Consider the following 14,621-nt stretch of genomic DNA (forward strand, 5'->3'; position numbering starts at 1 on the left):
TAATTCAAAATGGATGGATTTAATTTCTAAAATTTTCGAATTATTTTAGATTTTATATCATTTTAAATTTAGATTAATTTCAATTTTTGGTCGGTTTAAATCATTTTCAACTTATTATTTAACAATTCTTATTTGTACTTATCATTTTAAATTTGGATCATTTAATATTGAATTATTTTATATTCGAGTTGTGTTCATTTCTAATTCGGATATTTTTAAATTTTTTAAAACAATTCACACACCTTGAGTAAGAGCAAATCATTATCATAAACACACCAACTCGAATCCACGACATAGTCTACAAGGTGAACACTCATCATCATTAGATCAACTTGGGTTTGAATTATTTTAAATTCGAGCCTAGCATAATTGGATTATTGGTTTTCTATTAGTCATAATGATTTTGTTGGCCCTCTAACTTTACAGAAAAAAAAAAAGCTTTTCATTTAATTTTTTAACTCGTTTAGCTATTGAACTTGTATTTTTTGTCAAATCAACCCAAAATAGATGAAAAGGTTAACATTTGTTCACTTTACTAACGTTACATGCACACGGATTGCCATGTGGATGACATTTCAACATTTAATTAATTTTTTAAAATTTAAAAGTATTAAAAATATTTTTTATACTTTTTATAATGATTTTTAATTTTTAAAAATCAATTAAATATTGAAATGTTCTCCACGTGGCAACCTACGTATATGCCACACCAGCGAAGTTAAAAAACGTTACATTTTCTATCTATTTCGGATGATTTAACATAAAACACAAGTTTAAGGGTTAAAAAGAACAAAAATTAAATAGAGGGTTAAAATGATTTTTTTATAAAATTAGAGGGCCGAATAAGTTATTATGTTTTTTAATTATGGTTTTTTTAATTATTAAGGAAAAGGTATTTGAATTGATTTGTGATGTGTTAGCATGCATGTACCTATTTGCTACTGCAAAATCCCACATGTCTGTATCTTCTTAAGCTCCTCAAACACGTACCCCATCATTCAAATATCCAAATGTCAACATCTCCCCCGACCTCTAAACTTGCTTTCAATTCATTGGCTAATTTTCTACTCTTTAAAACCACCCCCATCACCCCTCTTCCAATTCCATACCTTTTGAGTGTTCAAACATAAAGTTTGAGAGAAAAAAAAGTCACCACCATGATCAAGACCTTGAATCCTTATTCAGCTAAAACAGCTGAAATTATGTCTAGGTACCGTCCTATAGCTCCTAAACCTGAAGTGTTACCTGAAAACTCCATTGATGAAAGCTCAGCTATGTCTCAAAAGATGAGACAGTCACCTTATTTGAGGAATTTATGGCCTCAGTTACAAGCTCGACCTAGTAGGAATAGAAAGAGAGGGAGAGGTACTGGCTTATCACCACCACCGCCAACAACAACAGCACTGAAAAGAGCAAGAACCCAATATTTCTTAGGGCTTTCTCCACCGCCGCCGCCGCCACCACCACCACCACCACCATCAACAACAAGTTTGGTCACACTCCCTCTTCTTCCATGTTTAAAGGTGGCTGCTCATGAAATACCGGAAGAGAAGGATTTTTTGAAGCAGCTCCAAGGTCTTCCTGTTCTTCCCACTAGTAGTCTTATAACACCTCAGCCAATTAGACCAGTGGGTTCAACCATCATTGTTGGGTGCATTAATGAAGCACCAGCACCAGCAGCACCATTGCAAGCCCCTAAGAAACCAGAGGAGGTTGAAGATGATATAGAATCTGAGTCCATGCCAACAATTATATCTGATTCCAACAACAAAGTCAGGCTAGCAAACTCAGCTTACAAAGCCATGGTGGGTCAACCTGAATGTCCCTGGCTTGATTCCATGGTGAAAGGCAGTGAATGCAAAAGAATCTGTGGGGAAGTGATGCTTAATCTATCTAATTCAAGTGTGCCTGTTAAATCAAAACGGTTCTCTTGTTGGGTGAGGATTGAATGGGGAAATGAAGGGAACAATAACAACAACAAAGGGTCGATCACAGCTTTTTGTGATGTAGTGAGATTATCTTGCCAGTCAAAAGACTATCTCTTCACATGGAGGTTCCATATACCCACCATAGGGAAAACATCTTAGTTTAGTTTCAATGTCTGAATTGCGAAAAATGTACAAAGTTTTTCTCTTTTTCTTTTACTGCAAAATGTAACCTTAACCAGTTAGTACTATATGCAAGTACAAATGTCACAAATATATATAGCATATAGTGTAGTAGTTTTTTGTCAGTATCTTTTGTGTATAGATATGCTATGAGAAGCTTTTAGTACTATTCTATATATGTACTTCTTCAACTTTATTGTTACTATCATATAGGAATTTGCAATTTGATCCTTAGTTTATCATTTATCAGCTCTTTTTTACATGAAGTATATGATGTATCAAATAAGAATATTGATATTGGTATACTGTTTTAAGCTCTGGTATTTCCTCCATGTACTGATTCGTTTATAACTTGGTGTCATCTTTTGCTGTAATTTAACTCACGGGTACTCACCAGAAACATGAACAGGTAGGCAACCGTGAACTGCTAACCATAAACTTCGATTGGGCCCTCTGAACATGAGAACATGAACTGGTAGGCAACCATAAATCCATGTTTATCTTAAGCAAAACATTTCACTTTCAATTAGGCATTTGGTATGCAATTTATGTTTCAGTTTATACCCTTGCCTTCTACCTCTTTTATGCAAACATTGGAAAATTACAGTGCAAGATTTTCCCTCCTTGAAACTAGAAGTAATAATATAACAAGCATTGACAGACTCAATAGTATATATACTATAAGAGACTCAAAGTAGGTCTTGTGGCATCCCATTTAAGTATACTACAAGATGCTGCACAGTATAGCATTTCAACAAAAACAAAAACCAGACACAGTAAAAACATATATGATAATATAGAAGAAAAGAAAACTAAAACACCATTGATGACAGAGATTTTAAGATTCAGCAGCAACTTCAGTTCCAGCCTTCTCGCGATCGCCTTCGAGCTGGCTTAAGTTCCCTTTTTCCTTAATGAGTTGACCATGGTGGTGCTTGCAGTAAAGTCTACCTTCATGTGCTATATAATTTGAAGGGCTTATAACACATCCTCCATGTGTGCATTTGAAACAACTCTTGTGGTAAGGGGTACCATTCACTGTAACCTTTTAGACAAATCAAAAACATTATTTTTTACCGTTTATATGTATACTAGGTAAAAGTATAGTAGTATAGTATCATGGACACCCCTCCAATAGGATTCAATTGCATTTTGTCCTTTTACTAAAAAATTGAGTAAATTAGTCTCTGTACCTTATATTAAAGAGTAAATTGATCATTTCTGTTAAAAATTCTTTTCATTCCTATTGTTAAAAACTTGTATAACTGATTGAATAACCAGACAACTACTCGTGATCTGTCATGTGTACCTTATGCTGACATACGAGATCAATTTTTAACAATAGAAATAGATAAAATTTTTAACAAAATAACCAATTTGTCCTTTGATCTAATATACATGGACTAATTACCATTCTTTTAGTAGAAAGAGGCAAATACAATCCGACTCCTAATAAAATGATTACCATGTCAAATGCTGAAACATCATAGGATAATGTTTACCCTCTCAGTTGGATACACTGTGTTTTTACAGCCAACACATTTATCTCTTGTTCCACCAAACATGCCTGATACTTTAGTAGCTATTGGTTTCTACACAAAGAAGGTTCATATAATCATGAAAATTTACATATAAGGACTTGTATATGTAATAAGCAAGGTAAATATACCTGAAAAGCCCCTCTATTATGGAGACCTGATCAAATTAGTCACTATTATTAAATAGATAAACTTAGTCTCTGTATAACAAAGTTAATATTTTAAAGTATTTATGGTTCTATAAAATAAAATATTTTTGTTTGGAATTGAAGTACAATTAAATAATAATAATTTTTGAGACATTTTTTATACAGTAAATGTTAATTATATTACAACTTGGAGATAAAACTACTATGGTGACTCGTGTATTAGGAACTGGATTGCATTTTGTCTCCTCTACTAAAAAATGAGTAAATTAGTCTAAGTATGTTAGGTCAAAGAGCAAAATAGTCCTTCTGTAAAAATTTCTTCCAATTCTACGATTAAAAATTGGCCCTTATATGTCAACATACTGATTATTTCATCAACTACGCCAGTTTTTAATAGTAGAAATCAATAAAATTTTTAACAGAAATGATCAATTTGCTCTTTAATCTATAATATAGGGTTAATTTACCCATATTTCAAGTAAATGAGGTAAAATGCAATTTGGCTCCTAGTACAAGGGTCTTCATGGTACTTTCACCCAATTTGAACTTATTTTATTTTTTTAATAGTATAAGGATTAAATTGATCCATTTAATAATAGAGGGATTAATTTGATTTAGTGCCTATAATACAGGGACCTCTCAAGTATTTTAACCTAATAAGCAGGCATAGTATAGCTTCTTCCATGTAATTTACCTCACCATCAACTGGTTTTTCTGGCTTTGCAATCTTCGGTGTACCTATGAAAGACAATTGAAAATTGAACTTGAAAAAATCAACTAGATCTATTCAAAATCATACCATTTTGAATCTATTTGAAATATATATATATATATATATATATATAAAGAAACCCAGAATTTTTATACCTTCAAAACTTTTCTCAAGACTACCAGTTCTTTTGAAAAGTTGATCAAAATGAGGCCTGCAATACAAAACTCCTTCAAAGGAATTGTAGTTGCCAAGCTGCAAAATGAGAATGAGATGTGTATGTCAATATTGATTTTGATGAAAAGACTTCATGGTTTAAATTATTACTTTCCAGTCCTCCACTGGCAAATTGACAATATTATGACATAATTTATCATACCAACACATCATGTATTGAACCATTACTTACCTTCAAAGTACCTTTGCAGTGATGGCACCTAAAACAAGCCTTGTGATAAACCCTGTTATCAGCTGTTAATTTATCGACCAAATACACAGTTTTGTCACAAGCCATACATTTCTGGGTTGTTCCTGCAAATGCCATGGTTGGGTTCTTTTGATAATATTCCCTTTCTCTTTGCAATTTGTTGTTTTGATGGGGAGTGAAGAAAAAATAGAAGAAGATAAGGAAAGGGATGATGGAGAAATGGAGCAATTTAGATTGAGGGGGACCAAAATGCAGGTGTATAATTTTAAAGGATCTTTTTGCTAATTCATTTTTTATCCAATCTTTAAGCACATTACTACCATTCTCTCTAGATATTTTTATATATCGATTAATATTTCGCACACTCGAAATTAAATAGATAACATGTCCTTGTCTGATTCAATGACAAAGAATAGAATTATATAATGTTAATGTATTTAATGTGAATTTATCATCTCTCTCTTCGAATGGATCTGAATTAATCTACTTGTTGAGAGATACATAGTACAAAGTGCTTAAATTTCTTGGGTATAATGTTAAATTTAGTTTTTAATATTTATATTTTTTTATCAATTTCGTCTTTTTTTAATTAAATTTGGCCTCGTCTTTTAAAAATAGTCAAATTTGACCATCAATTTTTAAAAAGAATTAATTTAATTTTTAACGAAAATATGAACTAAAACGTTAAATTTTTAAACATAGAAATCCATATGGCAATCCATGTCTTTTCTACTAATTCTTTTGATTTTTTAATATTCTTATAAAATTTAAAGTATTTATTAACGTGGCATATAATATAAATAGTATCGTGTCAACATGAAACACATATAGATCGTCACGCATGAACTATCATATCAATATTGTTAAAAAAATGTTTTAAGCAATATATCTATTAAAAAAATAATTTAACTTTTTATAAATAATTAATAATTAAATTTAACTTAAAATAAATAAAAATTAAATTAATAAAAATATAAACATTGAATATTAAATTTATTATTATACTGATTTACTAAAAGAATTAACCTGGATCAATGATTTAGGTGATGTGAAGGGTTGATGTCATATCAACAGTAGTTCAAATCTATGCTACCATTGTGGAGCTACTTTGCCTTAAATCACCCAGACATAAAAGCAATATAGGAGCTTCAGTTGTACGCTAAAAGTATATATTCGAGTTTTTAATAGTTGTCATACAAATTATGGGAATAGGACAGATGTTGAGTCTAGTGTTAAATTTTTTTGACAGAGGTAAGTTTGAATGGATGATTGAGTATAATACATTTAATTTATTTTTTATCTTATGTTATAATATTTAATTTTATTTTTATTATTGTTTTTAAATTAATTGCAGATAAACACACTGTTCATTTAAATTCACATTAAATCTTTATTCAATTTCTATTAATTTTATTATCTATAAAAAATATAAATTCAAGCGTATTAAAATATATTTATGATTCTATTTAAATATTTTAACATATTAATTTAATCCATACTCATCGTAATTATTGAAATTAGTTGGACAAAAACTTTGACTTTTGGTTCAAGAATTTGGGGACCCTATGAAATGCCAGCCCACCCTATCCAATATGCTTAGCTGTCCTCTCCTGCTTTAACCCCAATGATATTTTTCTCCCATTCTAAGCCAATGACATAGTTTCAAAGTTGAATATTTTTGAATTCTAAGTATAGATATGTGTTCGAGATTTAAAAAATTAAAGTTTTGAGAATTAATTATTGTAATTAAAATTTTAAAATTAAGAAATTTTTTATGTAAATGTTTTAGTTTAATTATTATTGTCGTTACTGGCAATATTCATTACAATTTATTAATTTAGCGTGTGTATTTTTCGTCAATTATATATTACATCATATGAAGATAGTTTAATCTATGAATAAAGTTAGATAAATTTTGATAGGAAATACTAAGATTGGGTTGAGAATTTTAAAATCAAAATAGTAAAACGGCTTAACTTTTTATGTAAAAGAGCTAAATCTCAAATGTTATCAAAGTTCAGGGATTGATAGCATACTTTAACCAAAAAATAATTTATTCTATTGTTAGTTGTTAGATGTAGGGATGAACGTTTGATCGAATTGAGTGAAAAAATTTCGAGTTCATCGAGTTCACGAGTCTTATTTTATCATCCTAACTCAATTTGAATTTTTTTAAACTCGGGTCGAGTGAAATCAAATTAAAGTCGAGTCGAATCGAGTGAAACTGTTCGAGTTAAATTAAAAAATTAAACATATCAAATAAAAATATTGTTACAATATAACTAATTTCATGTTAGAACACATAAATTTAAAATTATATATATTTGAAAAAAATTCAAAGCAAAAAAAAAAAAAACTTAAGTATGACAAATTTGAATAATTAATTAGTTCCCTAACATTATCATTTTAGAATATTTTAAAATCTTAACTTTTTTATATAATTTTAGAATTTTAAAATTTTTATAAATATTTTAAAATTTTAAAATTTTTTGAATTTTTTTGTAACTTTTGTTGAGAGAGACCAATTTGCTTATTTCCAAAGTTGATAGGGACCAAAATGTATTTGACCAATATGTTATTCGAATTGTGAAATTCAACTCGACTCAAGTTCGAATAACTTGATTCGATTAACTCAAAATTTGATTTTTTTATTTTTTCGAATTGAATCGAGTTTTACTCACCTCTAATTAAATGAACCAAAACTCGATGACACATACCACAACAGTAAATGTGCATGCCATATCACCATTTAAAAAAAAAACAATTAAATTATTCGATAAAATCAACGAAAAAAAAGGTAATCTTAAAATTAAAAATAAATATTTTGAAAAGTAAAAAGATTAAAAATACGAAACAATGTAAAAACATTATATTTCAAAAATATACATTTTATAGACCTAATTTTCCTCATTGCCCTATATGCATAGCCCTACCTAGAACAAACATGTTGCTTAATAATACAATTGAGCCCACATATTTCTTCATAAAGGGAATTTGGTTAAGTTCACTCCCCTTTGAACCAAACTACCAAAAAGAAAAAATTTCCATAGGTTTTGATGTGAATGGTTGGCAAATTTGCAATGCATTACAGCTTGTAATAATCATGCACCTTATTTGTGAACCCATGTGCCTGAACCACTGGTTGGACCACCTTTGCTTTATTGTCATTGGGTCCAAGAACCTGATCTTTAACCATGAGCCTAGGGGCCACTTGCTAGCCTTGCTTCCTTGTTTACCAATGTGTGATTGAAGATGATGAAAATTAGGTTGGGCAAAAAAATCGAATATTTGAATTGCGGTGTATAAAGGTAAAATATTGTGAAAGTTTTGTAATTAGAGTTTGATCGTAAAAAATAAGTAAATTAATTTATATACGTTATGTTAATTTTTTGTTAAAATTTTAATAATTTTATTGTTAAAACCGATCCATATACATCGCCATAAATTATAAATTACATGTCATTTGTTTTGGTTATTCTGTCGGTATACTAATTTTTAACAATACAAATGGTTATTCGTAAGCACACTAATTAAGATATTATTTATGAAAAGGAAAATACAAAGGATTGGAGTTTGGAAAGAAATATTTTAGGAATTTTAAATTAGTTTTAAATTTTAATTCATTTATGATCGACATTTAATTTGAATATTGTTATTTAATTTTGAATCCAAATTACTTAAAATTATTTGTTGAATATCTGAATTCAGTTAGTTGAAAAGATTTTTTTTAAATAAAAATTTAAAAAAAAAGTTAAGTGGATAAAAATTTTAATTCAATTGATGAAATAAACCAAATATCAAAGCTTTTAAAAATCATGTGGTCGAACTAGTCAAACCATTGATTTTCAATTCGATCGGTTCATCTAGTTTAATTGAATAAATTATTATAAGAATAGAATTAGAAAAAAATTACTAGTCCAACCTTTTATTCTAGACCAATACCCCGTTCAATTATCGATCCAACCGATTCAATATGGTTTTGAAAAATAGGAGCAAACCATTGTGAAGACAAATACAAAAAAAGAAAAAAAATGATGATTGGAGGAATTGAATTGATTTATGATTTATTATTATTATTGTTATTGTTTTACGAGTAATATTTTCTCAAATAAATGCAAAATAAGGTCAAAAGGTTGTTTCAAAAGGTGGGAGCGTTCGGGCAAAAATATAAGTTCATAAATAGATTCGAACAAAAATAATACTCGTTTTCTAAACAGGCTGGGTATTAGGCCTGTTCAAATCACGTCTATACTTTTTTTTGTATTATCAATTTGTTGAGAAACATTTATTTTATTATTTTTACTGTATTTGATGTATTATATTTTTTAAATTTGTTTTTATATAAAAATGATCTAAAAAAATTATTATGGTTGGGTAGGGTCAGACTCGATTTTAGTTTTTTTAATATAGGTCGAATTTGGGTAAAATTTTAAGTTTATTTTTCGAGCCTAACCCGGGCTTAGAAAGAGGACCTAAAATTCTGCATTGATCCGACCCGGCCATGATGAATTCTATATTGGGCTACTAGACCTGATCATGGATCAAGTCACCTATTTAGGCCCGAATGTCCACCTGAAAAGTAAGAGGGTTTTGATAAAAATGTAGAGCCAAAGATGGGCTTTGATTAAAAAAATAGGCCCATTTTTCAATCTGTCCGGACCTCATGTAAGAAAATTTTGGGCCTGTTTTCACACGCCTGCCTACCCTTTCTTTTCCTTTCCTCTTCAGCCGACTCCCCCAATTTCTAATCCCTGACATCTAATTTCTAAATCCCTAACGAAATAACTTTCCCTTCTCCACTCCAACACCTACCGGCCACCACCACCATCGTTCACCAGTCAGGCAGTCACCACCAATCCACCACACACCCTCTGGCGACTTTATAGTTTTAATACGGATCGAGCGAGCAAGCTTGCCATTTCTTTCTGAAGCGTTTCAAGTTTTAAGACGTCTCACTTTCAGCTCACGTTTCAGAGCAGGTGAATTTCAAAATCCTTTTTTTTTTCATTAATTTTTATTTTCTTTTGGTAAATGGAGGCATTTCAATGATAAGCTTGAGAGAACTAATATTGGCCTTACCTTCATTTTTTTTCAGTTTTTTTCTAATCTGTTGTGCACATTTAATGTTAAATTTCTTTCTTATTTTTTCATGTAGCTATTGTTACTTTAACCACTGTTTGGTTTCCGAGAAAACCGAGGAACTTAATTACCAATTTTCACTTTGTTCCTTTTTCTGTCTGAACTGAGTTATTTATTTGGAGATTAAGCGGTTAAAGCTTTTCTTTGTTCTTTTATTACTTTAGAAGGAATTTTCTTTTGTTTACTCTTTTTGTTGTTGAGGATGAAGACAGTGTTGAGATCCTATACTTTAATGGCCCATAAATCTGAGCAAAAACTTGATATTTTTGGTTAGCAATCTGAAAATATTTCTTTTATTAAGAATTAACTCATGAGCATCGAAGTAGATACGAAAACACCTACTTCTTTTTCCCTTAAAGTGTTTGGAATTCTTGCATTGCTATTATTATTTTTAAATTTGTTTTATATAATAAAATAATCTAAAAGTTTGTTTACTAAAAGTTCCTCTTTTCTTCTTTACTGAAAATCAGCTACCTTTTTTCTTGTAGGAAAACCCTTCGAATTAAGATGGTGTTTGGGCAAGTTGTGATTGGTCCACCTGGATCAGGAAAGACTACTTACTGTAATGGCATGTCTCAGTTCCTCAAACTTATTGGAAGGTTTCTGAATTTTGCTTTTATGCTCATATGTTTAGATATATTTTTATTATAGCAAAAAAATTGACTGTGCCCATGCTTTATTTTTGTAGGAAAGTTGCTGTAATCAATTTGGATCCGGCCAACGATTCGTTACCGTATCCTTTTAATCAAAAATTTTGATTTGTGATGTTTTTCATTGTCCTGAATGTTTGATCTTATATGAACTTTCCTTAACATGAATGTAGTTATGAGTGTGCTATCAATATTGAGGATCTCATAAAACTAAGTGATGTTATGACAGAACATTCTTTGGGGCCTAATGGAGGTGTACTTTTGTTTTGCTCTCTTGGTTAATGTTTTTTTGCTTTTAGTCTATGATTGTATAAAAGGGATTCCAAAATTTCGGTTGGATAAATCATAAAATGAGTAAAACAGGCAAGTGATATCCGTATAAGTGGCCTAAAGATGTTAATGACTATGCACTTATGCAGTATTTGCTGGTTTATTGTGGGATAGAAAAATGCATATAAATTGTGCTAATGGTTGTTAGGCTCTAGTTCCGGTTCGATTTCCCTATGGCATCTAATGTATATTTTTCATGTGCAATCAAGAACCTTAGATGCCAGTTTTTTAAATATTTCTTAAAGATCTTAGTGACTATGCATTTACACAGTATCTGCTGGATCGTTGTGGGATAGAAAAGTGCATATAAATTGTGTTTATGGTCGTTATGGCTTGAGTTCCTGTTTGATTGTCGTATGGTATCTAATGTATATTTTTCATGTGCAATCAAGAACCTTAGGTTCCAGTTCTGTTAAATATTTCCTAAATATCTTAGTGATGATGCAGTTATGCTGTATCTGCTGGTTTGTTGTGGGATACAAAAATGCATATAAATTGTGTTTATGGTCATTATGTCTCTAGTTCTGGTTCGATTGTTGTATGGTATCTAATGTATATTTTTTATGTACAATCAGGTCTTGTCTATTGTATGGATTATTTAGAGAAGAATATCGATTGGCTGCAGTCTAAACTGGAACCTCTTTTGAAAGGTCTGTATCTATTGTCTTCTCTTCGTTTCACAAGTTTAGGCACTCGGTTTTGTTTCATAAATACCATATTGTGCATGGAAGACCATTAGGCTTTCTCAAAAAGGGATGATATGCACAAGGCTTTGAGCTTGTCTTTCACGTGGAGCCTTACGATTGAACAGTTGAATATTTTGCTTTTGTGTTTGTGGTTTTGACTTTCTCTAGGAAAACCCAACAATAGGAACATTTACAAGGGAGTAGCCTTGATATTATGCAGCGATTTGTAGGCTATTGTGCTTATTGCTGATAAATTTTCTAATTTTTTTTATAATTTGCAGATCACTATCTTCTTTTCGATTTTCCTGGCCAGGTTGAACTATTTTTCCTTCACTCGAATGCCAAGAATGTAGTCATGAAGCTTATTAAAAAGTTGAATCTTAGGGTATGCTTCTATCTTTTCCTCTTGTAGGGTGCTGACAGTAAAGGTGATTTCCGGGTGTTATTCCGATGTTAGAACCGTAGAAAACCGAGTTAATTTATTTTATGCAGTTGACTGCTGTACATTTAGTCGATGCCCACCTATGTAGTGACCCGGCGAAGTATGTCAGTGCTTTGATTCTCTCATTATCTACCATGTTGCACTTGGAGCTGCCACATGTCAATGTCCTTTCTAAGATTGACTTAATTGAAAGCTATGGAAAGCTCTGTGAGTATGCCGGAACTGTTTTAATTATGTTACACGCCTCAGAATGGTAGCACTCGTGGTTATTCATCTTATCTTCGGATGTGATGCAGCTTTCAATCTGGATTTCTACACGGATGTCCAAGATTTATCGTATTTACAGCACCATCTTGACCAAGATCCCCGCTCTGCCAAGTTTAGGTTTGTTATTGAGACCTGTTTATTTTTGCATTTTTCACTATGCATGAGACACAAATGTTTCTCCTTTTGATAAATATACATCATACGAGGTTTTGCTTACAAGTTTAAACTTTTGCTTTTGAAAATCCTTAATGGAGGTTTGTTATCGAGGTTTTTCACTAATTTCTTCTTACAGAAAACTTACAAAGGAGCTTTGCGATGTAATTGAAGACTTCAGTATTGTCAATTTCACAACCTTAGATATTCAGGCATGCCGGGAACTATTTCTTTCTCGAGTTATATCATTCAACTATGCTTCATTTTATAGTTTTTACTCTGTTAATCGGATTTCCCCTTTTAGGATAAAGAGAGTGTTGGGAATCTTGTGAAACTTATCGATAAGAGCAATGGATACATATTTGCCGGTATAGATGCCAGTGCGGTTGAATTCAGCAAGATTGCAGTACGACAAGTTGATTGGGATTATTACAGATATCCTTCTCATCTATCGTTTAATTCTCTTTATTTATATAACATGTGATAATCTACCTAACATCGTGAAATACCTTATCGATACATTAGCAAGTTTTTCTTAATGAATCGGTTCACAGCTGCTGCGGTACAGGAGAAGTACATGAAGGACGATGAAGATTTCGATAATGATGATTAACGATGCCTTGTGATGGGATCACGAATTGAGTGAGTTGCCACCTTCAATATGCCTTCTTTTTACCTTGTTTATATGTGAATTTTATGAATCCAGGCTCGATAACCTCAAGTTTATACACCTTTCGATGTTCTTATCTTATTCTAAATTAGTTCTTAAACTTTTGAAACCTTTTTTTTCAGACTTAAAAGTATCATTATTTAAAATATATAAATCAAATTGTAAACTCGTGTGTACTTATTACATGAATAGCTTAGATATGATATCTTCTAAAAAGGTGTTGACTTTTATCAACACATTACATCAAAGTTGTCAATGCGGTATGTATATATTTGTTTGCAATTTGATCCATGTGTTTTAAATTTGCTCTATGTTAAGTCCAAACATGCAATTAATGCTTCCATTATAACGTTCTTGAAGTTTAGAGATCATTTAGAAATTGGACAATTGTTTAGGGATGTTTAGTGCAATTAATCCTTTACAATGAATTGAATGTGGATATGGTCACCATTAACGACATGGTCATTGTCTTACCATATGACCTTTGAAGGTTTATTTATTTATATATATATATATATATATAGCACGTGATTCGCAAGTATTTATTTCATTTTTTTGACTAGTTTGTTTTTCTAAAAGAAAAATCTCTAAATAGATATCCATTCTTTGAATAATTGCAAGAAAAATCCAAACATTTGGCAACTGTTGACATCGTATACTCGTACTAATTTAATAGGAAATTTACAGATTTATCATAATTCATACTATTCTTATCATATTTTTTTCCCCTCAATGGCATACTTTCTTTTATTATAATTATTATAATTATAATAATAAGTCCTTTGTTCCAAATTCTAGAGTTTCTTAACTAGAACGTGTTAATAATTACATTACAATTTAATAAAAGGGTTAGTTTCACTATATGTTCTTAAAGTATGGTTTAAATTTCAAATTGGCCTTCAAACTTTCAAATGTTTTAATTAAGTTCTTTAAGTCTCTTGGTAGTTTGGGCGTTGAATGTCATTTCTAATCAATTGTGGAATATATTTAAAATATGTGAATCAAATGGTAAAAAAAATGTACTTATCACATGAATATCTTGAATTTGACATGTTAACTTTTAAGATTTTTATTGACGATGTCTGCAATTCTAAACACGTTAGATTCAAGACATTTATGATTGATACGATATTGTTATTTTAAAATGTTGGAAATTTTCAGAGTTTGAAAATTAAACTAGAATATGAATCATAGTTTGAGGACCAACCCTAATAATAATTCCACTATCATTGCATTTTATTTTGTATAATATGTCAAAATCTTTAGCCTTCATAAATAATTAATTTATAAAGGTACAGCATTTTATTCCTATTCATCCTTTCCGACACTAAATAAAGTTGTACACAAACTAGA

General features: G+C 30.6%; 3 protein-coding genes across 4 annotated transcripts; 2 read left to right on the forward strand and 1 right to left on the reverse strand.

Annotated features, from left to right (window-relative positions):
- The first annotated feature begins 1,008 nt into the window (after positions 1 to 1,008).
- LOC108485405 (uncharacterized) lies at positions 1,009 to 2,350 on the forward strand. The gene has a single exon (XM_017789237.2). The coding sequence runs from the start codon at positions 1,158 to 1,160 to the stop codon at positions 2,085 to 2,087; it is 930 nt and encodes a 309-aa protein (XP_017644726.1). The 5' UTR covers positions 1,009 to 1,157; the 3' UTR covers positions 2,088 to 2,350.
- A 372-nt stretch (positions 2,351 to 2,722) lies between these two features.
- Positions 2,723 to 5,318, reverse strand: LOC108484318 (LIM domain-containing protein WLIM1-like). 2 transcript variants are annotated; one of them, XM_017788057.2, is made up of 5 exons: positions 4,914 to 5,318; positions 4,663 to 4,759; positions 4,490 to 4,533; positions 3,611 to 3,700; positions 2,723 to 3,153 (listed from the first exon to the last, which is right to left on the reverse strand). In XM_017788057.2, the coding sequence occupies exons 1-5, from the start codon at positions 5,046 to 5,048 to the stop codon at positions 2,947 to 2,949; spliced, it is 573 nt and encodes a 190-aa protein (XP_017643546.1). In that variant the 5' UTR covers positions 5,049 to 5,318; the 3' UTR covers positions 2,723 to 2,946. The 2 variants fall into 2 exon arrangements, with proteins under 2 accessions (XP_017643546.1, XP_017643547.1); XM_017788058.2 differs by lacking the exon at positions 3,611 to 3,700 and having other exon boundaries at positions 4,914 to 5,299.
- A 4,280-nt stretch (positions 5,319 to 9,598) lies between these two features.
- On the forward strand, positions 9,599 to 13,434 carry LOC108484250 (GPN-loop GTPase QQT1). The gene is made up of 11 exons (XM_017787967.2): positions 9,599 to 9,910; positions 10,559 to 10,669; positions 10,759 to 10,803; positions 10,894 to 10,973; positions 11,626 to 11,700; positions 12,018 to 12,121; positions 12,229 to 12,385; positions 12,475 to 12,562; positions 12,738 to 12,810; positions 12,903 to 13,033; positions 13,151 to 13,434. The coding sequence occupies exons 2-11, from the start codon at positions 10,578 to 10,580 to the stop codon at positions 13,209 to 13,211; spliced, it is 906 nt and encodes a 301-aa protein (XP_017643456.1). The 5' UTR covers positions 9,599 to 9,910; positions 10,559 to 10,577; the 3' UTR covers positions 13,212 to 13,434.
- Positions 13,435 to 14,621: the final 1,187 nt, after the last annotated feature.

This window comes from Gossypium arboreum, chromosome 6 (assembly GCF_025698485.1).
Source record: "Gossypium arboreum isolate Shixiya-1 chromosome 6, ASM2569848v2, whole genome shotgun sequence".
NCBI lineage: Eukaryota > Viridiplantae > Streptophyta > Magnoliopsida > Malvales > Malvaceae > Gossypium > Gossypium arboreum.

Bases quoted from the DNA above. Each gene is read 5' to 3' on its own strand.
- LOC108484318 (XM_017788057.2), bottom strand. From the start codon at position 5,048: ATGGCATTTGCAGGAACAACCCAGAAATGTATGGCTTGTGACAAAACT. The intron at 4,534-4,662 runs GTATAAAAATTC...TGTCTTTCATAG, and splicing joins TCTTGAGAAAAGTTTTGAAG to GTACACCGAAGATTGCAAAG. The intron at 3,154-3,610 runs GTAAACATTATC...TTTGTCTAAAAG, and splicing joins CAGTGTATCCAACTGAGAGG to GTTACAGTGAATGGTACCCC.
- LOC108484250 (XM_017787967.2), top strand. From the start codon at position 10,578: ATGGTGTTTGGGCAAGTTGTGATTGGTCCACCTGGATCAGGAAAGACT. The intron at 12,563-12,737 runs GTTTGTTATTGA...TTCTTCTTACAG, and splicing joins CCCCGCTCTGCCAAGTTTAG to AAAACTTACAAAGGAGCTTT. The intron at 12,811-12,902 runs GCATGCCGGGAA...TTCCCCTTTTAG, and splicing joins TCACAACCTTAGATATTCAG to GATAAAGAGAGTGTTGGGAA.
- LOC108485405 (XM_017789237.2), top strand. From the start codon at position 1,158: ATGATCAAGACCTTGAATCCTTATTCAGCTAAAACAGCTGAAATTATG.